The sequence below is a fragment of the Vanellus vanellus genome (genome assembly GCF_965231255.1).
Source record: "Vanellus vanellus genome assembly, chromosome: 11".
NCBI classification, from domain to species: domain Eukaryota; kingdom Metazoa; phylum Chordata; class Aves; order Charadriiformes; family Charadriidae; genus Vanellus; species Vanellus vanellus.
The window spans coordinates 2,820,845-2,845,669 of NC_138916.1; the positions used below are offsets into that span (position 1 = coordinate 2,820,845).

General features: G+C 40.1%; 1 protein-coding gene across 1 annotated transcript; it reads left to right on the top strand.

Annotated features, from left to right (window-relative positions):
* Positions 1 to 602: 602 nt before the first annotated feature.
* On the top strand, positions 603 to 24,816 carry REC114 (REC114 meiotic recombination protein; the record flags this gene model as incomplete). The annotated part of the gene is made up of 6 exons (XM_082488785.1): positions 603 to 776; positions 1,287 to 1,376; positions 15,338 to 15,421; positions 19,704 to 19,877; positions 21,710 to 21,778; positions 24,655 to 24,816. The coding sequence occupies 6 exons, from the start codon at positions 603 to 605 to the stop codon at positions 24,814 to 24,816; spliced, it is 753 nt and encodes a 250-aa protein (XP_082344911.1).
* Between the last annotated feature and the right edge of the window lie 9 nt (positions 24,817 to 24,825).

Genomic DNA, 24,825 nt, shown 5'->3' on the forward strand with positions numbered 1-24,825 from the left:
ATTCTAGGAGCAACCAATTAACAGAGAGGAAGCAAAATGGAGAGTAGTGCAATTTCAATATATTAATCTAGCTGTACAAACCTGGGCTGGCTAACAGCACGCAACACTCACTGAAAAGAGAACTGCTTTTTGACATTTAACACAGATCCCACTTCAGGTACCGTAAAAGCACTGCTGGGAGTTCTGTGAAGAGAGCACAGCACCTTGCACCAAGAAATGAAAAGGCAACTTCAAGAGTTTAGGGCAGCTTTTCTACAGGGACTTAGACATATTTCACCTGAGGAAAGATGCATGCTGACATCGTGGCCGGCTTCCACAGGCATTTCACTGAACGCAGCAACAGACCGCAGACGGCCACACCGCTACCTCCTTCGTGCCGCGGAGCGCTCACGACACTCCCTCACACCCCACAAAATGGCGACCGCGCGTGCTCCGGGCTCACGCCTCTCTCCCCGCCACAGCGGCACACCCAGAGGTTGCCCTCTGATTGGTGAACAAGTCCCCCCCACGCGCTCTCTCTTCCCTCCTATTGGCTCCTGCTTCCCGCCCAACTCCTGTTGGCCCGCCGCCGCCAGCGCCACGCTTCTCCCCTCAGTGCAGCGATGGCGATGGTGGGCGGCCGTCGCAGCTCCGAGCCGGGGCAGACCTCTGCGCCGGGTGGCGCCGGCGACACCTCCCTCCTCGGCAGCGCCACGACGTGGCCCTTGAAGCGCTACGGCCGCTTCTTACCCCCGACGGACAGCGACGATGAAGGGCAAAACACCTCCTCTTGGAAGGTGACGGGGGGGGGGGGGGGGGGGGGGGGGCGCGGAGCTGGCTGCTGGGTTTGGCTGTAACTGAGGTCGAGGAGGCGGCTGTGTAGCAAACAGTAATAACTGAGGCCTTTGCAGGTATCTTTTTGCAAGTTGAGAGCTAATGCAGGAATCGGGAGAGATTTTGCTTCATGAATTAATGTAAACACATCAACGATCTGATAGTTAGCGATACTTTTTTTTTATTATTTCTTCATCAGCAGTGACCTGTGGTATTAAAAACTACAGATCAGGTTGGAAGAGTCTAGATGGTTGTTTAAAGTAGTTAAATCTGTATATGGAGTTATAATTAGTAAAAAATTCTTAAGCGTGCCTCCTGTCTTGTGGGAGCGGAGGGCAAGTTGCATTACTGAGAGGTCAATTATACACCTGAAATCTAACACCCACCTTTGAAACCTCTTATTTTGCACTAGAAATGAAAAAATGTAGATTCTGTGCTTACAGGGCTAGATTTTTTTGTCTGTCTTTTTAAAGGTTTTTGAATCAAATGAAGAATCAGGCCATCTTATCCTTACCATTGTTGTATCTGGCCATTTCTTTATTTCCCAAGGGCGAACAGTACTGGTAAGTTTCTCACATATAAAGAATGCTTCTCCTTTCATGTTAGCATCATTATTAACTTTGTTTCCCTTCTCAACTTTGTGTTCTCTCCTATGGAAAGGAAACTGCCAATTTTCTTTTGCTCATGGAAATTCTCATGTCCTGCTTTCTTTCTGTGTTTATCAGAATAATACTAAATGGATTATTTCATACTGGGGAACAATATTTCCTTTGTGGCTCTAAAAATCTAGACTAAGTGTAATACTAAGTGTTGCTGATGTTGAAAGATATGTGGGTATTTTCACAACTCTTCTGCCTAAGAAAACAGACAAAATACACTGTTAAGAAACAGATAAAAATATAATTTCCTATAAGATTTGCTATATGATCTAGCTATTTTCTTGCCAATGACCTGTTAGTATTTTGGTTTTGATAATTTGTTTTATCGAAGGGTATGGTTTTTTTCTATGTTGGGTAATGTGATCTAACATACAACTTAAATTCATGGAGACAAAATAGCAACTTCAGAGTTGTATCAACTGATTTTCCTGTAGCCTGTAGTTAAGCATGACCAGCTACTAAACTGTAAAGACATCACAGTGAAACCAAAAGAGGTTAATGGAAACACTTAATCTAGAAGGAGTTGGTTTGATGCTCATGACAAGAAGGCCTGTGCTGGAAAGTGGAGTCAAGTGTGTTCAGTGGATATTGCTGATACTCAGTGATGATAACCAGTAGGAATTGGCTGATAAATATATTAGAAAGGTATTACAAGCCACTGGAAGATGCTGCAGTATTAAGATAACAAAGACTTTTTTTTTTTAAATACAGAATATATAAGAAAGTATGTTGTAGGTTTAAATATGTATAAGCTATAAGCTTATAAATTAGTTCTTGCTGTGCCTCTTAACAGGTCTTAAACTTACAGAAATTATAGGATGAAAACCAATTGAATTTTTTGGCCTGTGAGCGTGTTAGGAATATTGAATAGATAAAGAATGAGTTAGCAGAGAGCTGTCAGTCTGGATATCCCTCGTACAAACCGTGGTATTTGGCTCGCATATTTTGTGAGGACAAGTTGAATGTTCTTGGACAAGGTAAAAATGGAACATGGAAAGTATTTCAGCAGTTGCGCTGAATAAGAAAAAGGAATGGAGTAATTGAAAGTCCAGATAGGCAAAAGAAATGCAACTGAAATGAGACTTGCTGCCATCTCTGGCCAAATTCTGCTGGGGATGAATCAGTGCAGAATGCACCTCTCCTGGGGCTGGTCCTGTTTTCAGTACCCTGATGAGATGGCTGTAAGTGTTTAGTAGACTCATATTACTTTATACAATGTTCTTCAAGTAACCATATAAAGGCTAACTGAAAGTAAGTTTTAATGACTAAAAAGAGAAAAAAAACCAAGTCACAGACAAACTGTAGCCCTTCAAAGACTGTCTGGCAAAGACTGAATCTGGCAAGTAACAATGGGCAGATAAAGTGTGCTGTCATAAGGGATGAGTGCGGGAAGTATGAGAAAAGCTTTATAAAGACTTGGCTGAGAAAAGCACTTTCTTGCAGCTCTTGGGTTTAGTGGCTAGTGAAGCTTTCAGGCAGCTGCCTTGCTTGAAGTGCCAGATGAGGAATTTCTGAGGTCTGTCAGGTCTGATTCAGCTTTTAAGAGACACTAAGATACTGCAGTAACAATCACAGCCTAATAGTGCAGAATAGAGGTCGAAGAGACATGCTTGGTAAACATGACTGATATCTAATACTGAGAATTTAAAAGGAAAAAAAAAAGTTGCTGTTTTTTTAAAAAACAAAATACATTTATTTTGGCAATGCTTCTATACCAGCCTTAAGGCCAATACCAACATTTTATTAAGTTTTAGAGAAAAGACATACAAAGCTGGTGTCGTGCATTTTAAAACCCGATTGTCAGTTCTTTTGGGTAGACTTCTTTGAGTTCATGTAATTGGGATCATGCTGCAGGTGTGCTCTGTGCATACAGAACTAACCTAGTGTGAAATGTATTGGTACAACGTGCCTTATTATTTATATTTCTCAGAGATTGGAATGGTTGCAGTCCTTCCTCTGTTCCTCTTGAGCATACTTGACTTGCTAAAAAACCTAGCAAATACCCAATCTGCTAGTCCTGAACATGGGCAGGCATCTTCAGAACTACGTTAGATTTCCTGTTTACAAGGGATTTGGTCCAGCGCTTCTGGCTTAGCTTTACTGCATAGGCTTATTCCTTAAGCACACGCCCTCCCAGAAATGCATCCTTTTTCCCAACACTATGCAAGACTGATATGCAGTGATAAAATTCTTCTTCCTGGAACAATCCCAATCTACAGGTATCTTTTCAGTCTTTGGAGAATGGTCTGTGGAATCTGTGTAGTAAAGCAGCCAGTATCATCAAACAGAAAGGTGATGCAGAGAGATTGTGCTGAAAAAGGCAGTGCAGGCAGTGATGCTGTTGGCCAGTAGCTGATAACAGCATTGATATCAAATTAAGTATGACTGTTACTGGATCTCTGAATGGCTTTCTTCAAGTAGCAGCCAGGGATGCTACAAACTCAGTATCATTGTCTAAAGACAGTTTGCACCACCATCTTTGGACAGAAGTCTTCCAAGGCCTGTCGACAACAGGATCTGGACAGCGGGAGCAGCTTACAATGGAGTAGGCTCAAAGCTAGCCAGAACTGCACAGGCCACTGGTGAAATTTTGCAAACTCTTTATCAAGGTGCCATATAACAAAAAAGTTGCAATAGTCTGCAGTCTTACATTATTGCTATAGAAATAATCAGACTGTAGAAGTGGTTAATCTCACTGGTTCTATCTCCCTCTAGTCTCCAGCTCTCAGGAGTTGTCAGAAACCTGTCACAATATTTAAACAGGCTTTGCACCACTAAGTACATATAGTTCTTTCGAATCTGTCACAGACCAAATCCTCTCATTGGGGTTCCATTATAATGGACATTTTGTCACAGAGGATAATGGACAGTTTCTGCTCCAGAGGGAATGCATCAAGTTTGATAAAATGCTGCAATTGTTGGAATAATTCAGTTTGTGTTTTTACTATGTACGGTGATTTCTACTTGCTGGCCTGGGCTACTGAGTATTTCTTTTTTATCGCCAAGGCGTTCAACATGTACATGGCTGCCTTACTTGCATTGAAAATCCCTCTGATGTACTTACAGAACTGTTTGTTGCTACATAGTTGCATCCTTTGAGTTGCTGATGTCTAGTCTTTTGATCTATCTTCTAATCCCTACTTTTCAGACGTTTTGATGTACTACAGGCTCCTGGTTTTGAGGGAACAAGGTAACAATTATCGTAGCTTTGTACCTTGTACCTCTGCATAAGAACATAGTGAGGCATGAGATCTGTGTCGCAGGGACACCATTTCCTTCTCAACTTGAATAACTATATTGTATTTTTATAACATTTCTGTGGATGAATAATAAAGGTATTTTTTTCTACTCTAACAGTAATCCAAGAACAAACTGAACTGCTAACTAAATTCAAGAATTCATTCAGTGGTGAATGTTTTAACTTTTTTTTTTTTTTACTACAGCAGCAATGATAGAGCAGAAATCCTCTGTATTATGCAGATATTACTGTGGGTGGATGCTTTTTTAAACAGTCCACCAAAAAATCAAAGTCACATACTGAAAAGTGTGAACTTCCAGACTTTGTCTGCTTTCTATTTCATGTAGAACTTTTTCTTTGTTCGTTCTTCAGCAGTGAATGGTGGTGTGAACTGAACTAACGCTTGCCTGAACTCAGTGCTGATCAGCTTTATAGTTTTCTGCTAAACTTACCTTGGTTGGCCAATGTGGTAGTGGTAGCTCCCAATGTTTGCTCGCTTAGTGAGCATGGGTCCAACAAATACCTTTTTTGGGATGAAGGCATATTCTGTTGCATTGCTTAGTGATTCTTTCATCAAACTTTTTTTCACGTCAAGTGATGATTTATGAAATACTAAAATACATAAACTATTTTCTGTAACACTCTCCTGTCAGTGAGAAAACAAGAGGAGATAGCTTTTGTGCGAGTTATTTACTTGGTGAATCCTGTTCTTTGGTGTCTACCTTTCATCTATGTATAACATTCACTGCAGCTCCATTTACACAGAACTGAGGTGAAAAGAGCTGTATAGAAATGGAAATCATAATTTCATCGATGGTTGGATTAACGTGATCCACTCTAGGAAGAATATTCAAGTGTTCCTGACTTGATATAAAAATATTTTCTCTCTATGATGGACGTATTTATGTATTCTCTTATTCTTTTTTTATTTTCTTAAAGCAGGAGTGTTAAGAAACCTTTTATTTTCCTTAAAGAATGCTAGCTATTTAGAGCCAAGTGAGACTATGACTCTTCTGTGGTCTGTTTCTAAGAACAACATTTATATAAATAGCAGTAAAATATTTACATATCCTAACAACTAATATTTTTTAATACATACAAAAGACTACAGAACTACTTTTATGAGCAATAAAATAGTAGACTATTTAATGAATTCCCTTCTAGCGGTCTTTTCACTAATGGAAGTTGAAATACCATTTTCTTCCCCAAAAGGAATGCTACAATTGATGCACCGAGCTAAACCATGTAAACCTTCACACCTCAGCACACCTAAACTTTCTAAAAGGCAAATTAGTGAATAACTTGTGCTTTGGAGACTGCTATGTGGTGAGGTGCGATAGGTTTGGAACAATTGCTTACAGTATCTGAGAATGCTCCAGAACCAGTCATTAAAGTACTTCCATGCTACTACAACAAATCATTGTTGACTTGTTCAGTGTTTCCATCCATTGCTCAAAGAAAACAAATTCTTTATTTTAATGGGTAAACTTTTGGGGAATGGGTAGGTGTTCAAGATCACTTTAAACATTCTTTAATGACACTGCCAGATACATACTTGAAACTATCTTAAGAAGGAGCCAACTGCTTTCCTTTTAAAATACAATCTCCTTCTTGTGATCAGCCAAATGGAATGGAGAGGAGGTAAATGGAACTTCAGAGCATGGAACGTAAAAATCCCTAATGTGTAATGCAAATCAAAGGGTGTTTTGGTTTGGTTTTTTTTTGTTTTAAACAAAGTTCGTCATTTGGAATTGAATTACATATTTTTAGGACCTGTTTTTGTGCAGTGTTGCCTAACAGACTGCATATTTTACAGTAGAAAAATCTCATTATTGTATACTGTAGATAATGGAATTTTAACAGGAACATCTCAACAGCATCTCTGTCAATTTCTGGCCATACTCTCAAGATACACCATGTTCTGTTTACCACAACTCTTATTTCCTCTGCCTCCTTCAAATCAGCACATCATGAAAATTACATTTTGGTGTTTTATTCAGTGCGATTAATTCCAGTAGTAGAATTCTTAATATCCTACAAATTAAACAAATTGAAATTGTGAAGAGGACTTATTTAATAGGATAAAATTAATCCAGAGTAATTGATTTGTGACCTGATCTTTCAAAGTGTAGACTAAATGTCCTTAGTGCCCTCCTGGTCCCCTCATGACTTCTAATAAGCTAACAGTGCTTAGGATACAGTAGATTCTAACTCATTAATTAGGCGAGCATTCAGCAGACGTTCTGATGTTCTTGATGCTCTCTTTGCAGTGCCTGAAACTTATGCACCAAATTGTTGAGATGATATTCACAACAGTGCCTTGGGTAGACCAAGGTCCCTGTGCAATAAATGAGGACATTTGACAGAAACCTAGGGAAGTGAGCAGGTTGCTAATGCTGCTTCGTGGTAGTACATTGCAAAGCTAGGGGAAGGGTGGCTTTTTTATCAAAGGTTCTACAATTGCTATTTGAAAGAGTAGAAGGAATCTCAGTTTTATTGACATATTCAGCACCACAACTGTAGTTCAAAAATGTCAATTTTAGTTTGTTTATTTCAATATCTGCAGTTGACATGATAGTTTTGGACAAGCTGAATACCTTTCTGCATTAGCTTCCCCATTTATGTTTGATATAATGATACGTTCCTGTTGTATAATGATTATGTATTGGTGATTGGCAGCAGTAAAGAGTTTTAAGGGGTTCTGTTCTTTACTTTTCTCTTGCCTCAATTCTTCTAAACCCAACTATTAGAAAAGTTTTTAAAGAGCAGTGATTAATGAAATGTATTTACCCTAAAGTCAGAGTTTAATGTATGGTATTGATCTAGGGAAGTACGTATTTTGTATCAGGAATTAAAGACTAAATTACTTAACTTGACTTATTAATGGGATGCCCTGAAGAGCTTTAGCCAGCTAAACTCATGAGGATCCAGCTCACCTCTCTAGGTCCCTGGTCAAGTGTCGCTGTTTTAAAATGTAGGTTAGGAAAAAAAAATAAATTTCAGGTTCTCACTGTGAGATATCAAGGTTTGTCCAGAGTTAGGGGCTTATCTTTGCTATTCACTCCTGCAAGGGGCAGCAATTTGTACCCATCTGGGGGAACTCGTTCTAGAGAGCTGATACCTGGTAGCACGGGCTCCTGCACCCAATACTTTGCAGTTTGGCAGAAGATACTCATCGGTTGCTGAGTCCTTTGGGTATGGTGGCTGCGCATGTCCTGTATTTGCTACTTCATTTAGCTTTCCTGCCTCTGTAGAGACAGAGCACTCTGTTTAATGAGTTCAGCCCTGATGTGTTCTTTTCCACAAACAAACAAGCTTAATAGCAAGATTTAAGATCTGGCTTCTAAGAGATTGGGGGTTAAAAAAATTGCATGCAAAAAGATAATGTGGAGCTTAACATCCTTTTATTCCTTATTCCAGTTAGCTTGCTGTCTGTCTGCCTTGGATATTTTTTTTTTTTTTTTGGCCTTTCACCTCTTTCCACTTCCTATTGTATATTCTGCAGATCTGTTTGTGATGGGTAATGCTTACACTAAGATCTAGTTATATACAGCACATGGTTTCTGCTGTGCTCTTATCTTCCCAATGATGCTATACATGACATGTTCGGATACTGGCACGTAGGTTGGGAATTTTTGCAGGGACAACTTTCTGCTTTCCCCACTCTACAAGTTGTCATGCTTGGGGATTATAATTTTTTGTCACAGTGACACTCCTACTCTCGACTCAGTTTTCAAGACAGCTCATATTGCAGGAATAAAAACTAATGTATTTAGCCTTATTAAGATCTTGAAGAAAGATACAAGTAAGGAAAATTTCTACTTCTAGGTGCGTTTCAAGGTAATAATGAAGACTTGATTTGAATTATATTCAAAGTTTAATTTTCATAGCTTCTAACTTTAAGCTGGAATTACATTTTTATTCTACAGCAGTTAATGAAGACTTTCAATTTTTTATAGAATCAGCAGTTTTCTAATTTAAAAAGTAAATTCTCTTTTGGAAAGGCAATTAATTAAAAATTGGTATTTTTCAGATATACGCAAGCATTTATTTATAATCTATATGTCAAGTTTCAAGCAAATGCTTGTGAACATGTTTTCAGATTTTACTTAGCATCTCAGTTTTGCCTCTGCTTTAGTGTTCAGTGTAATACTTGAATATAATTTACAAGCTTTTTCAGACTGCTCTCACATCCTTATTTTCACTGTCTCTTGAGATAATGCTTAATAACAGTCTTCTCAACTACAGTGTTTTTATTCTGTTGCAGACTTTTACTGAAGGTATTAACCGTGTTGTGTAGATACGTGGAAATAATACTACCACTTCTTTGTTGCCAAATTAGTCACTTTTAAGAATAAGCAAGCTGTTACTCGGTATAAATCTTAAGTAATAATAGTGCCTAGTATATTAGATGTCAAAACCCTTGGTATTTGTAACTTAACAAATCACACTTAAAATTTAAATAGTGAATATTATTTCTGAAAAGATTTCTTACTGTACCTTACGTCCTCATTGTGATGCGTAGACCCCTGGAGTGGAGTTCTGGATAGGATGACACAGTAACAGGACAGTGCCTCTCTCCATCTGGGGAAAACAGCAGGATGTTGAAGCCATCCCTGCTGGTTTTGTGCAGTGTTGCACGAGCTTGCAGGTGGGGTGCTCAGAGCAGTGGAGCATCTTACTGTTCCCCAGAAGAGTGCTTTCCCAAATCTCTTCTTTTGCCCTCCAAAGGCATCATGTGCTTGTTTTGCTCCCCAATTGTGTCTTGGTAGTTTACTTTGGGAAATGATTGGATTAAGGAACTGTCACAGGTGCCTCCCTGGGAACTGAGCATGGCCTTTGCAAGTAGAAGATGGCTCTGTGCTGCACAGCCTGAATCAGAACGGAGCAAGTGGGACGTTGTCTGAGGCCTTTAGCTTTTCTCTTCTGCCATCTTGCTTCAGTTATCAGACAGGACCACTCTGGCAGCTATGCACTGGGATATTAATTAATACAATAAGATTCCTTTGATCTCATGCTGAACTCATAATTTCTTGCAAATGCACATTCCCAGTCTGTGGGATACCCAGCTGACTCCTTAATCCATTACATTACGCAATGCATACATTCATTCTGAACTATGAACTCTGAGCACAAACTGTTTTATTTGCATTTCATGAGTATTTGCATAAGTGGCAGCCAAAACTGGAGAATGTGTGTCTTTGTGTGTGGCATTCTGGGTTTTTGTTTTGTTTTGTTTTTTAATATTGGTTGTAATTTAAGGGCAGAGTATATATTGTTTGTTGCAAAAAGAAAGTTTTTCTTCCTAAGCTATTGCTTATACATAGTTCGGTTTCATTTGAAAACATCTGTCCCATGAATGAGTGAATCCAAACTAATTGATGCAAGCCAGCATAGCAGAACTGTTACACAAATAACACTTCTTAAATATATACTAATTTTTAGTTAAGATAGGGTTGCCTAAAGGCCTTGCAATCTAACATTAAATGAATAATCTGTTCCTGTGTTCCTATGTTGCTTAGCACCACGGAGTTTCTAGACAAAACAATAATAAATATACTCATAAATAACATGCAATACCTTCCAACATAGATCACATGCCTCATTATCCAGCAGCTTTTTGAATGCTGAAATGTAAAATCAGAACAAAAGTATTTCCAATTAATGACAGACTAGATGGCTGTAAGGCTGGACCAGCATTGGCCTTGTGGCCTTATATAAGGTATGGTTGCATCTTGCCTGCTTCCAAAATATTTGGGAAATGTCTTGCTTTTCCTCCTTCAGCTTAATTCCTTTCAAGGTCCTCCCTCTGAGAAACTTAGATTTTTTTCAGAGGTGTATGAAACTGTTTTCCTTTAATACAGTGTTCTTATAAGTATGATCCTGGAGAATAACATAAGGAGTATATGCATGATTGAACGTTAACAATCAAACTTAAAAAAGCGCTGCCATTTATCTCTTCAGATTGTAAACATTTGAGGCCTTATGTTCCTGCCCAGTTCTAGGTTGCCTTTTTGTCTATATTCCTGATAGTATTCTACTGCCATCTGTCTCTGCTCATGCCTGATATTACTCTGCAGCGCCCAACTCTGAACGTAAAGCACCTATGGATGGTGCCTGCTCAAGGGGAACACTGACCACAGCTGCTTTGTTCTCTGTATTTCTGTCAGCATGGTGGCAGCAGTAATCTGCAGGGACTACTATTTTCTTTGTCAGTGCATAGGTTCAGAGCAGATTTTGAGTCAATTCATTATGTCTAGAAAGGCACAAATAGATTACAATCTCAATACAGGATCTACCCCACGCATAGCTCCTGGATGTTGGCAGAGATCCTCTTGGCTTGAAGCAATGGAACAAGGGATAGATTTATTGCGGTCTTCCTTCTTGTTGCTCTGAATTCATTTACCTATCTTCATATGCAGATTCATAACTATTTCATTGTTGAACTTAATAGAGAATTGTTACTGTTAAGAAGAATCTTTTTTTTGTCTTATCAGCCTGTGCTGACTGACGTAACATAAAAAAAGCCACGAGGAACAGAGTAGAGCTCAACATGGTGCAAAATCGGGCTTATTTACTGCTTAGAACTGAGGAAAATGTAGAGGATCCTGACTGTAATGATAATTATGGATGTAAACCATTTAACGATGGAGTTCTGCAGACCTGAGTTTGTCTAAAACTTTCCCTTTCCTTTTTCAGGTAGCTTGCTTGTGCCAAATCAGGTCTATTTTGTACTGCTCAAATTCTGCACTGAGTTTTTCTGTTTGGTTTAGCTATTCTTAGTTATTTGTTTCTGCTTGGCAATATACAATCAACCAAAGGTGCAAGAGGAAAGGAAATACTTTCTGCGTTGTTCTTCAGCTAATTAAACTTGAAATAAATTACATTTCATTTAATCAGATTTTGGGGTTGGAATTGAATAATTAGGAGTACATAAATAAAAATTCTAAATGCTGTTCTTTTCCACCTTGCTTTACCTCAGAACTAGGACATATAAAAGGATGACAACCTGGGAAATGTCAATAAAATAGTTGGTAGGAAAGTTAAATATTGGCTGCCTTTTATGATTTCTTTGAAACTAGCTATTATTTTAAGGAGACAACATTTGTTCAACTTACATCTTACAGTGAAAGGAAAACCACTATAAAAATAGACTTAATATGGGAACATCTAGATTTAAATAAACACAGTTGGTGTGTATTAAAAACAGTAACTGTTTGGAATTAACAGAGTAAGCAGAGGTGGCCACAAGTTAAAGTGGCCTCATGAAAGCAGGAGATGCTAGATTTGCTTCACTAACAGCATTTTGGTAGTGGAATCAGAGGAACACTAAATAGCAGTGGAGAAATTCCCTCTGGGAGGAAGCACTATGCATGTAAGCATAGGCAGCTGTCATATTACAACACAAATTATGTCCTGGTTGTCCAGGACTGACCCTGGCTGCTTATCCAGAATGAGCATTCTGAACTGGCCTGTGTGTTTTGAGAAGGTATGGATATTCCCCTCAATGTAAGTTCATTAAAAGTTGTTCATCTTTAAATAAGAGAAATAAGTCTTTGTGCTGAGATGAAATCCACCTTAAGTTTGTGGTTATTTCACAAAAATAAATATAAATGCACTTGGTGTACTGCATTCCAAACAGTGAGAACATTTACTTTCAGATTATTTGTAGGAACATCAAGAATATACCCTTTCTGGAAGGGACAGTTTAAAATACTTTTTTCTGCTTTATATATTCCAGTTCTACATACCCCATCTTTCTCTCTGTTCTGACTTGAGAGCCTGTCCCCTGCCCCATTCAAACTCTTCTGCACTATGTATGTTTTCTGCAACCAGCTGTTTCCCTTCTTGAATGCAGTTGGCAGTGCCTTACTCCTCTAACTTCAGTTCTGTTTTCTTTGCTTACTTCCTCAGTGGATCCCTTCTAGCAACTGTGGCAGCACAAACTGAAAAGCATCATGGATGGATGTCACTCCATGTCTCCTCTAAAGTACTCCTTGTGTATACAAAACAAATCTGCATTTGTGTATTTTGTACAGCCATGTACTAAGACCTCTTTGCAACGCGCATACACAATTAATGCTGATTTTTTTGCTGTTGCAGATGCTGCTCGCCATTTCCACGACATTGACATGACGGAAATTTCTTGGTTTCTGACATAACTTCCTGCTGCACACAGTCACTAGCTTAATTTGCTGATGCTTTTTCATTTTCAGCATTAAACAGTATTTTGGGGCCAAAATCTGCACAGCTATGGATGTCTGTAGCCAAATTTCAAAGTAATATATTCTACCATGCAATTGAAAATATGGCATGTGAAGTGCTATTCATTATTCTAGAAACTTCCCAACAGTGCTCGTTCTCGTTCTTTTCTTCACAGTATCACAGTATGCTAGGGATTGGAAGGGACCTCAAAAGATCATCTAGTCCAATCCCCCTGTCGGAGCAGGAACACCTAGACGAGGTTGCACAGGAAGGTGTCCAGGCGAGTTTTGAATGTCTCCAGAGAAGGAGACTCCACAACCTCCCTGGGCAGCCTGTTCCAGTGCTCTGTCACCCTCACTGAGAAGAAGTTTCTTCTCAAATTTAAGTGGAACCTCTTGTGTTCCAGCTTGAATCCATTACCCCTTGTCCTATCACTGGTCGCCACTGAGAAGAGCCTGGCTCCATCCTCATGACATTCCCCCTTTATATATTTATAAACGCTAATAAGATCACCCCTCAGTCTCCTCTTCTCCAAACTCAAGAGACCCAGCTCCCTCAGTCTTTCCTCATAAGGGAGATGCTCCACTCCCTTAATCATCTTAGTTGCCCTAAGTCTTCACCTTAGGGCAACCTTAAGTTGCCCCTTAGTCTTCACCTACTAATCTCATCTCATTCCTCAAGCATTCTGCTTAGTATCTTCTCTCCCCGACCTTTATCCCCCCCTCCCCCCCACTTTAATGTCCACATACCAAACTTTTAGCCTCTTTTGATACACAAGACAAAACTGCACCCCCCAAAGCCAGGGGTGCCAAAATGCCAGGTGTAGAGGAGTAAAGGGTATTTCACAGGCTTCCTTTACTGTGTGAGTCGTGAATTCAGACTACGTGACAAACTGACCTTCTTCAGAGACTTCCTGCTATGTGACATCCAAGAGCAGTTTGTCTGGATGTGTGCTGGACACAGCCTCCTGCTCCGCTGCTTCAGCAGGCTAATTGCATTGTGTTGTATGGCTGGAGCACGCTGACTTGCCAAGAAAGATACTGTTTTCTGTTGCAAGGTCTATCATTTGCAGTTTGTCCCTTTTAGGATGTAGATTCCTGTGGGAGTAGAGGATAGCTTGGTACTTCCCATCAGGCACAAAGTGAGGACTTCCTATTCTCGAGGCCTTTCACACCCTAGCAAGTCCTACCTTGAGACATTTTGAGCGCAGACAGACGTGCTGCAAGTGACTGGCCTGTCTTACCTGTTGTCAGCACCTATTTCTACAGTGCAGAGGGAAATTATTTTCTCCCTCTGACCCCAGACCTTTTGGGAATGATACTTGCATGCCATCTTACACTCTGGAGTCTGTCATAGCAGGCGTCTGATCAGCTGTGTGTGTGTGACCCAGTTTGCCTTTGGTTCAACCCTTCAATGCTTCCGAGACATTCCCTCTCGTGAAAGTTCAGTTAAAAATCTACATGCAATTGCTGTATGAGACTATAAAGCCAGTGCCAGCACACTAAGAGGGCAGTGTCTTACCGACGTGGCTTCTTGTATCAAAATAGAATGGCAGATGGTTTCCCAGCCTGGACCTGCGTAAGATGGATAGTAACTGGCAAAAAAAACACTGCTGGTGGTCCAGGATGGACATGACTTGTGGTTCTTGGCCCTTTGGAGGCCTATAAAAAGCAGCCTATGCAAAAAGCCATGGTCATTAAAAGCATTATGAGTTAAGATAAAACAGGTTGGTAATTTCTTTCCTGCCCTTAAATTTGTGTTCCCCCCTACCCCTGACTTGGTCATTAGACTAAATAATGACTATGTAGCAGTCTGTGGGAGGTACCTCGGGAGAAACAGTCCACTGCCTTGTAATTTTTGTATGATGTTTTCAGTTTTCAGGGGCATTTTCACAGAATTCTGAGCAGTCTGTCTTGTTTGAAGAGACTGACAGTTAACAGAACTGGAGTATAAAAACATCTTTATCAAGTTATTGAAGCGGCTGCTTGTTTACCTCAATTCCATCTGGAGAAAATGCCTCTCTGGGCCTTCAATAAACCAACTGCTGTCCCATTCTTCAGGTTTGCCTGCCCTCTGCTGCCCTCTCGGGCAACTTCATGGGATGCGGAAGAATTTAAAGTGCTCTGATGCAGCTGGTTTGTTATGCATTTCATGGAGACTTTCCTAACGTGCGCCAATATAGATGGAAAACATATATGGAAGTTAGACTGTACTTTGCCATAGTGTTGTTACTGGAGCTACAGATTCACATTTAATTCCTAGTGTGGTAAAAATTACATATAAGCAATTGTTCGACAGATACAGAAGTTGCACATATGCAGATAACAAATCTTCATTGGGGATTAAAATATATAACTTAAGTGTGCACTTCTGAGTGTTGCGTATTTGCTGTGCAAGTGTTTTGTGTTCTGCTTTATTTCAGGAAGGCTTTTCATTAATTGATTCCCAGAAGTGGTTAAAGATAGTAAGAAGAGCAGACTGCCTGCTGCTTCGTGCACAGTCAAAGGTAAGTTGAGTTGCTTTTAATATTTCTAATAGCTAACACACTTCTGTATAAGATTTCTTAATATTGGATAAATTAAATCAGAAGTTCTGAGATACTGTAAATTGCCTACATAAATTAAAAGGGGTTGTTTTTCACTCTGCATATTAAACAATGGATTGAATCACCTCAGTGTCTTTTGTAATATTCAAGTCTAATATTCAAGTCTTTTAGACTGCTATCTGAGCGTTAGCTACTAAAACAGCTAGACTGATGTTTATTTTCAAATCCATCTGCCATGGCTAACAATTAAAAAGATGAAGCGATTCTCTTACATGTACAGAAGCATGCTACCTATGAGTCATACTTCACTTTGGCAAGCAAATATCTAAGCAAACAATTATTTGGCCATTTTGTGGCCCCTGACACCTGGCAGAGTAGTGGCAGGCTGGTGATTCAGGCATTTGGTATTCAAGACAATGAAAGGGACCCAGGTTTCTCATCTTCTCCTCAGATCTCATGAAAAATGGTTGGTTAGCCTTTAAATAATTAAATGGCACTTGCTTGTTACCAACTTAAGTATAAATCTCAGGGTTTTGGTTCTTAGATGAACCCCGAAAAGTTTCTTGCTCATCTATGCTGAGCACTCACCTGTTTTTTCAGGAACAAAGCCTGTTTTGAAATAAGACCTCTCCCTTCTCCCCTGATACTTTCTAGGCTTTGTTGTTTCAGCAGAAACAGCTGCCTCTAGTTTAACTATCTCTGCTTGACAAGAGAATTCATCTCTAAAGTAGAAACAGAAATTCTGGAAAAAGAGGATGAGCCCCTTGTTTTAACTCTTGGTGCAGTTCACAAAACTAGTAAGGCATAAAAACATCTCAAGTATCCTGAGATGTTCTGGCGTTCTCCCCTGACAGGAACTCTGGTACAGACTGGGTTATTATGATTGCAGATAATAGTAATTAATATCCAGAGTAGCTGAAAACTGTAAAAAATCCTCTTTAGTTGTATTTTGGTCTTTCATCTGATTTCTTTTATGAAAGACGACGCATAGATATTTCTTTACAGGATGTTACAAACCAAAGAATATGGTTTGCAGAGGAGAGAATGCCTTGCTAATTCCAGGATGAAAGCAGATGTGAGGCATAATAAGCATTGTTTAAGTAGAAGGACTCATCTTGTTTCAGAATAAGCCTAGTCTAATGGTGGCACTAGGAACCGTGTAAGCAAGTATCTTGAACTGTTTTAAATTCATGGGTTATGCTTGCCTGAAACCAAAACACCTTTGCTCTCTGATTTTTGTCAGATTCTTACAAAACGTGGCATATCACTGAAGCAGGCTATCGAGCTGTTGCAGTAATTAGTTCTGATGAATCAGTAGATCATCAGTTTCCTTTACAGTTAACAGAACCTGTTGCCCAGCACAGCACTATGCGATTCTGCTGCATCTCACAAGAAACAATAAAATCAACATCACAATCGCTTTGAGGCTTGAATAAAAGCTCTGAGGGACAGTTCAGAAGAATAGGAATATTAACGTAGTCTTAAATGAATTTGGTGCATCTAAATGTTTACTTACCATAAATTACTTAAACTGGATTTAGTGGCACTGCAGTGGTCCTATCATACAGTTTCTCCACTTTATATGCTAAATTGTAGCTGAAGTGATCCTTTAAATGCTGTCAGTGTATATAGCTTCCGTGCTAATCTTCAAAAATATTTTAAAACATTCAGAAAGCCAGCCACACCGTGTAAGGGGTTATGTCTCAACCCTGGTAGACCTAAGTAAGAAAAGAGTCAAGGAGAAGCCATTTAAGCAGAGGAAAGTGAGCTAGGTTTTCAAAACCCAGTTCCTATGTCTGAGTGCACAGGGCAACTAAGGGGCACGCACAATTAAATATTATGCTATCGTTTCTGATTTACCTTGTGCTCTTATTTCGTTTCCTTGCTTTACTGATTTCAGTTATTTTATTTCTTTCCTATGCTTGCTCTTTTTGCTGGATGTTACCTTCTTTGCAACTATAGAATAATCCATGTTAAAGAAACATGGAAGTTAATCACTGGGATCATGTACTTCAGAAGAAACTGACTGAATGTTAACTGATGTCATTAATATTGCATTTATAGCAAAACTTACTAATTTACTTATAAATATTACTTTAACAGGGCATTGCGGATTTTCAGCTAGCAGAATGAGTTTCTAAACTATATTTTGAGAAGCTTAGTGTTAATATACTTAAAGGAAAAAGGTACCTGTCACAGATCACTATTGAAACTCAGCTGTACTAGTGGCAATTTTATTCAGTGAAGTACACGAGTGTCTAATTCTGAAGCCATACCTGTCCGATGCATGCTTGTGTCTTACACTTCTCTGAAAGAACCAGCTGCTTTGCTGTCACTGCCCTTTATACGGCTCCATCTCTAGTAATCACTTATCTCACATTAGTCTTTGATGTGCCTCTGTGTATAAAAACTTTGTTATATGAAACAATCTGTAAGCAGTAGCAAGACAAACGTTCTTAATATTCTTGTAGTATGTGATTTCCCTTCATACTGTTTTCATTGAGCCCAGCCCCGGCACGGGAAGAGGTGCAAATCTGATGATCCAAGTGACCTCAAGGTTCTTTGATATTTCAGCTTTGTATGGTTCGGGTGCTACTGCCCAGTACTCAGTTTATGCTAAAACTCGACATCTTAGCTGAATTTGAGTGCCCTCTCTCTTTCCATACAGGACAAATGTTTAATTTACAAAGTCTATTGTTGCTTATAAACTGCAGTCCTAATTATTTAACATTCCTTATGAAAAAGCAGAGGGCAATACAGATAGCTCAGACTGAAAATGGATAGAGGGATTGTAGGGGTAACTAAAACAAGTGTTCTTTGAAAGTCTCCAAAAGGATTTCAAATTAAGATGCGAGTTACCTTTCTGTCATTTTAATGAGAACTCACCTGTCTGGCATATCCACGAATCAGTTCTCAGTTATGTGAAGCTGACCCAGTTAAGTTGACATCTTAGTTAATTAGAGGAAACGTAACTGGGCACTGGTAAAATGAGAGCTACAGTTTGAATTATTTTGACATTACTTCCTTATAAAAGGCACCGAGACAAGCTTTTATGCTTACAATGTCCTAAAAATCATTTTATGCAATAGAAATGTCTTAAAATAAGATGCATGTAAACATACAGGCTGTCATGAAGAGCTGGCTCATCTTTGAGACAAAAATCTTTAAAGTGAAAGATGTCCTTGTATTTGTGTAATCAGCACTCTAGCAGCGTGCCTAGTCATTAAAAAAATGGTTTTGACATTGAAATCTCAGAAAGATGAAGACTCAAATAAGCTACGTCGGTCCAAGGAAAACTTGCTTCTTTTCTAATAATTTAACTGTGCTTTATATTTGAAATTCCAAGTTCAAACTGAAAGTCCCCTTAATTCATTCCCTAAACAAGAGGATTCAGTACGTACCTGCCTTCCATCAACCGAACGTGCTTCGGACAAGCTTATCATGCACAACAGACTCTCCAGCCCTCCATTTTCAGGGCAGTTTGCTGGACCTCATGTACTTAAAAAATACCTATTATGGTACAGCCCAACCTATACTGGGGGTCAGTTCTAGCCAGTTTGGGTTTTTTTTTTGTTTGTTTGTTTTTGTTTGTTTTGTTTTGTTTTTTTAAGTATTATTTCACTGACTTAATGCATTTGAGTTTCTTGCACTCCTAATCAATTGTGTTAGCACCTATTCAAGGAGCAGCAGCATTCAGTTGGAGTGCCAAACTGAATTTGTATATTCAGCTATGCACAGGCAGACCAGGTAGGTACGTAAGGCTGGGTCTGATGCAGACAGTAACATAAATCCTAAACGGAATGTACACTTCCCAGAACTTTTAGTTTAGAGTCCAAAGTTGACTTACGCTTACTTTAGTGTCATTTCATTTTTGGTCACAAATAACTATTCAGAGTTGGCATATCCTTATAGATAAGAACTGAATTTCCCTGCTATACTTGTAAGAAACGCTGCTGTTGGGGCAAGTTTTGTTCACTTGGCTGGACCTTTAATTTGTTCACAAGTGGCCCTGTTCACTTACCATTTCCTTGGGCTTTTTAACTGGATTTCAAACTGGGAATCACACTCCTGTGGTTTAGCTGATGGGATAAATGACGATACAGCAGGGAAAACTTGTTTGGTTGGTGCAGTGATCCAAAAATTAATCACCTTCTTCCTAACTATAACAAATAGGAATTTAATTAAATCAAAATAGTTTGAGGGGATTCACAATTAATTTTGTTTCTCTTTGTTTTCTGAGCAGAATGAATGCCGCATGTTTCGTGTTCAGTTTGGTGGAGATTCAAAAGAACAGATGCTGGAACACTGCTGCAGTTGCGTTCATAAAATTGCGGAGTACATACCGGTTGAAGTAACTGATGAAGAAAGCCAGAAGCTCTACCACAGTCTCGATCAGCTGGCTACCGGTGAACACGAAGTGGAGGACACTGAACAAAATGCATCGGTACTGCATACAGTAAGTAAGCAAGAACATACCACCAGAAAATTAATCAACTATTAGTGTTGTAAATGACAAGTTTTACTTCTGAAGAAAGTTTCTTGCAACTGTGAGACCATCTATACAAAAGAGAATTTGGGAAACCCAAAATTCAGTTTACATAAAGGGAAACCTAGTTATTGAACAGGGCTAGAGTTATTTGGGAAGTCAGCCGCTGAAGCTGCCTGTCATCTTCCCATTCTCTTAGTGTGCCTCAAAAAAAGTTAACAGAACAGAACAATGCTCAAAAATGTGGTTCTGGCTCCTCAACCTTATAGTAACATACCTCAGAGCCATCAGATGCCTTTGTTGAGGCCACTAATAACCAAAATTAATATACACATTTCATGTGATCATATTAGCAGTTGTTTCATGGAATGAGATTTATAGGTGGAGGAAAAAAAAAGCTTTGCTCTGGGGGTTGAACTCTTCCTTAGCTAGGGAGCCTGGAAATGACGAGAACAATTGATGCAGGGCTCAGGCAAACGTAGGCAGTCACTGACTGTTAAAAGAAACGGCTGCGAATGCTACAGCCAAGGGTCGTTTACCAGTTCCCAATCAGACAGTGGTATGGTTTGCTGGAAGACTTGGATGCTTTCTGCTGAGGTTAATAAACAAGAGCAGTGGCAGAAGATGAGAGCTCAATAGTTTTCAAAAAAAACATGTCTACAATTTCATCGGTGTGGATTTCAGCTAAGACTGCTGGGAACCACCTGGCAGACTTTCAAATAAATTACACAGGGTAAGAAAAATGATAGAATGTCTTTTAAATAACCAGGAATTGTATTCTCCTTTTTGCGTTTACTACCTACTTGTTTTGCAGTGTTAGTAATTGTAAATATGCAATTGTATCTATTTGAGCTTAACCTGACACATGTAAAAGCAATTTTGGGGGGTGGCACAGAATGTTTCCCCTCTCCAAGACAAAGACCTAAGGTAAATGGAGAAGGTGCAAAGGCAGATAGTGTTTCTGAGGGTGACTAATTAAATATACGCTCTCTTGGTTATCCAGAGGATCACATTTACCACCTCTAAAAAACACCCTCGCAGCTAGTTTAGCCAGGATAGCTCTTGGGTAATGTGATAAAAGTATCGGGACCAAGACTGAGGCCTGAAAAAGGAACGTCAAAGTTTTCAGCTGCATCATTTCCATGATAGGACTAGGAAAGTCCTACTCTGCTGGACAGTGGAATCACGTTTGGTAGAGAAAGTGCAGGGGGGAAATAAAATATCACTAATTGGACTTACACCATTTCCATGAAGGCATATAGGAGTCCTTCAACAGCTGATACTCAAGATTTGTTTGTTCTTTTAAGCAGATTACCTATACTTTGGGCTTTGCTCATTTCCCGATAATGTTGGTGTTAATAATGGTCTTGCTCCAAAAGTTAAGACTGAAAACCTTGCTCAGAAAATAGAATTGACAATTTTAAGCCATCTTTCCAGTGATGTGACCCACGGGAAGGAAAACCGAGTGCTCCTGGTGAGCGTTCACACACAGCATTTTTTAAAGTTACTTTTAAACTACTTACTGGAAGTCATCTTAGTTTAGACGTGACAGTTTAACTACAGGCCCGTTATTTCATGACTTTCATTTTTAAAGACTTGCGCAGATGTGCATTCAGGTTCCATAAAAAGATGCCTTTTTACCGCATAAGGTAGCTAAGCACATTCCCTTCCCCATATCTCTAAAAACGGAACAACTTCCCTTCTTGCACATTACCCACACTCTGCTTGGTAACAAGCCCTTATTTGCATTTGATATTTTCTAGCCAGATGAGCCTCTCCCAGATTCCCGCACAAGCCTTGGAGAAAGAAGATCTGTAACCCAGCTAGCACAGGTACAAAAAAAAAAAAAGAAAAAATCTAATATTTAGATCCTGTAACTGAATCTGTCACGCATGGAGAGAGAGCAAGCTATCTCCTATGCTGTAAACGCCTGGTTAACGTCTTCTCTGAACATCAGGATGCCATCATCTCTACCAACAAAACCACAGGATCTTGTGTAATGATCTGGAGCTAGGAAGTAAGCTCAAAACCAGGTATTTAATTACTCCATTTGCATAAGAATGAAGCACAAACCGCCAGCTAACAAATACCCGGAGGTCTCATCCAAATAAACGGTGTTGGCACTCTGCAGAAATGACTCCTGCAGTCATTGCTTAAGTCTGAAAATACCAATCACCTTTGACCCACAGCAAAAGATCCCATCATTCAATTGACAGTTTTAACTCCGAAGTCCAGGGGAAAGCTGTGTTTAAAAGTAACTGGTAGTTTGTTGCTGGTTTACTGTGAGTTTGGGACTGTACAGAACCAGATGATGGGGGAGAAAACTCTCCTCTTTCCAACCTCTTGGGTTTGTGCAGTTGCTTCTCTGGGTTCCCAGTGGGTCTGTCTTACCCATCTCTCTAGTGACAGGATGATGAAGGTGGTGTTTCTTCCCATCAGTGGTACAGGGGACAATTCCTACGCTCCCAATTACAGATCTGTCATCCAAAAGCCCGTTAAACACCTCTGTTTTCAGAAAGCAGAGTTCCCTGTACCCTCCTCTCAGGGGGGAGCGCTGTGTTACACTCCCTGCTGTTTCCTTCCCAGCGCTTTTGTTACTGTCCTTGTACAACACAGCCAGAGTGCATCAACAAGCAGAAGTGATCAAACAAGGCAGTTTGCCTTCAGCAGCTGTATTTTTCGTGACCAGTCTCTGCTTTATGAGGCAATACTAGGAAATGTAAATTAATAGCAACACGATAAGAGAACTTAGCTTCTAAAACCTGCTATTTTTTTGGTCCCTGTATAAGGCAAGGGCATGGTACCTGCTTCTGAACAAAGCCTCCTGCTGGCGAGGCCTGTATTTGGTCTACCCATTGATCCATCTCTCACTTGAATTACAAACCAGCTCCCTGGCAGAGACACTCCTTGGTGTTGCAGTTTCCTACCTCCTCCTCTACTTCTTCCTCAGCTTAAACCCAACTGCTCTGAGCTGGGGTCTCCGGTGCCCTGGCCCTGAGGCTTGCTGTACAAAGGTGGCTCAGGCCTGAACTTCCTTTTCCCCACTTGTGCTTCAGAAACAAACCCTTTGCAGCTGCTGCTCTGCGATTCTCCATTTCCAGCCCTTCAGGAAGCTAGCAGAAGCACTGGTTGCAAGCATTTTCTTGCAGGTTTTTGTTTTGTTTGGGGTTTTTTTTGTTGGTTTTTTTTTTTTTTTTTTTAAAGATATTCCACAGTCTTCAGTTTGTATTTAAAGATATTTTTCTCCAGTCAAGACTGCGGCATGACCCAGGAAAAGAGCAACACTGCCATGTGAACCAACAGTAAGATTAGCAAAAATATTAAGGGTGGGTTTGTTTTCTTCTCTCTCCTCACAAGTGAAGCACAGCTGTGCCCCAGCTTTCAGCAAGTCCAGTCCATCTGCCAGTTGTCTTACACCCTTTCAGGTTCAAGCAGAAGCTCAGGCCTGACGGAGCTCAACAACAATCCTGCCTTGCCCAGATGGAGGGGCCTTCTTTAACCTGTGCCTTTCACATCAGTGCATCAAAAAAAAGAGGCCAAACCAGGCATTTGAAGGTTTTTTCTAAAGCCAGATCCAGCCTAACTAGCAATGACACCATTCACCTTGGATCGCCTCTGGACATCATACCTACCTCACTCATCACGAAAGCGGTGCTGCAGTGATCTTCTTTGCTTCTGCTCTCCCCCTGCAAAGTATCCAAAAAGCATCCGTAACACATGCTGCTTTAATGACAGACGGGTAAAGAAAGTTAAAGGCTGAGCGGGCAGTGAGGTCTATAGAACATTTGCAGCCCAAACAATGGGAAAAAAAATGGTACAAATACTCAAGTAATTAACACATAGCATCATAACGGGGTTCACAGTGAGCAGCAGCCCTGGCTGCAGCAGGGCCTCTGAACTGTGAAGTTCCCATTTCTTTTAATGCAGCCGACGTCCAGCAGGAAAGTGGGCAGACCGCCACTATAGTTTTAATCGAGCCACTACAGCGTGTTGTCACAGGAAGAGCAGCACGGAAAGCATTTGGGAGCTGCCCAGTAACCTACCAGTCTGCGAAACCCCTGCGTTTCTCCAGGACACCTAATGGATGAGAGCGGCATTGCCTACGGGTGCTGGGGAGGGGAGAGGGGTCAGGGCTGTCATAGGACCTCGCACATCTTCCATTCTGCTGCCACACTGAAAAGGGATGTGATGCACATAGTTTGCCCACCACCAAGGGAACAAGCTGGGGGAAGGGGTTAAATGGGCATGAAAAGGCTGTTTTAACTCTTAAAAAGCCCCATAATTTACTTCTAAAAGACCTCCTGCTAAATTAAGAGCTTCAAACTGCATTCTTGGCTATCCTTACACAGTTCAGGTGGCAGTATGGAGGCTTCATACAGGATCCTTTCTCCTAGGCAGAATGGACCTTCACCAGAAAGCCATGTTAGCCAGGAAACAGGCATTTCTGCTTGAGAGAACTGCAGAGGAATTCACAGTTGCATGAAAGCTGTATTGCCAGTGAAGGTAGCCATCAGACAAAAAATTACATACTGAAATCATATGTGGTAGAAAGCATTCAATCAGCATTAGTAACACCACAGATGTGTCTTTATTAAATGCTGAAAGCTCCAACGTAGCTGTGTGGTTACAAAACCCAACCCGTGGAACGTTACCTTTTATGTCCAAGATTGATGCAACACCTTGATTTTTTTCTTTTTTACTTTGGCAGTCTGTGCTGAAAAAGACGTTTGAGCTCCCCCTTGCGTACCGGCATTCAGCGTGGCGCGCGCAGGAGCTGGGGCCCTTCATTCGCTTGTGCCTTATGGATCAGAATTTCCCAGCTTTTGTGGAAGATGTGGAGAAGGAATTGAAAAAACTCACAGACGGCTGAGAAATAGCA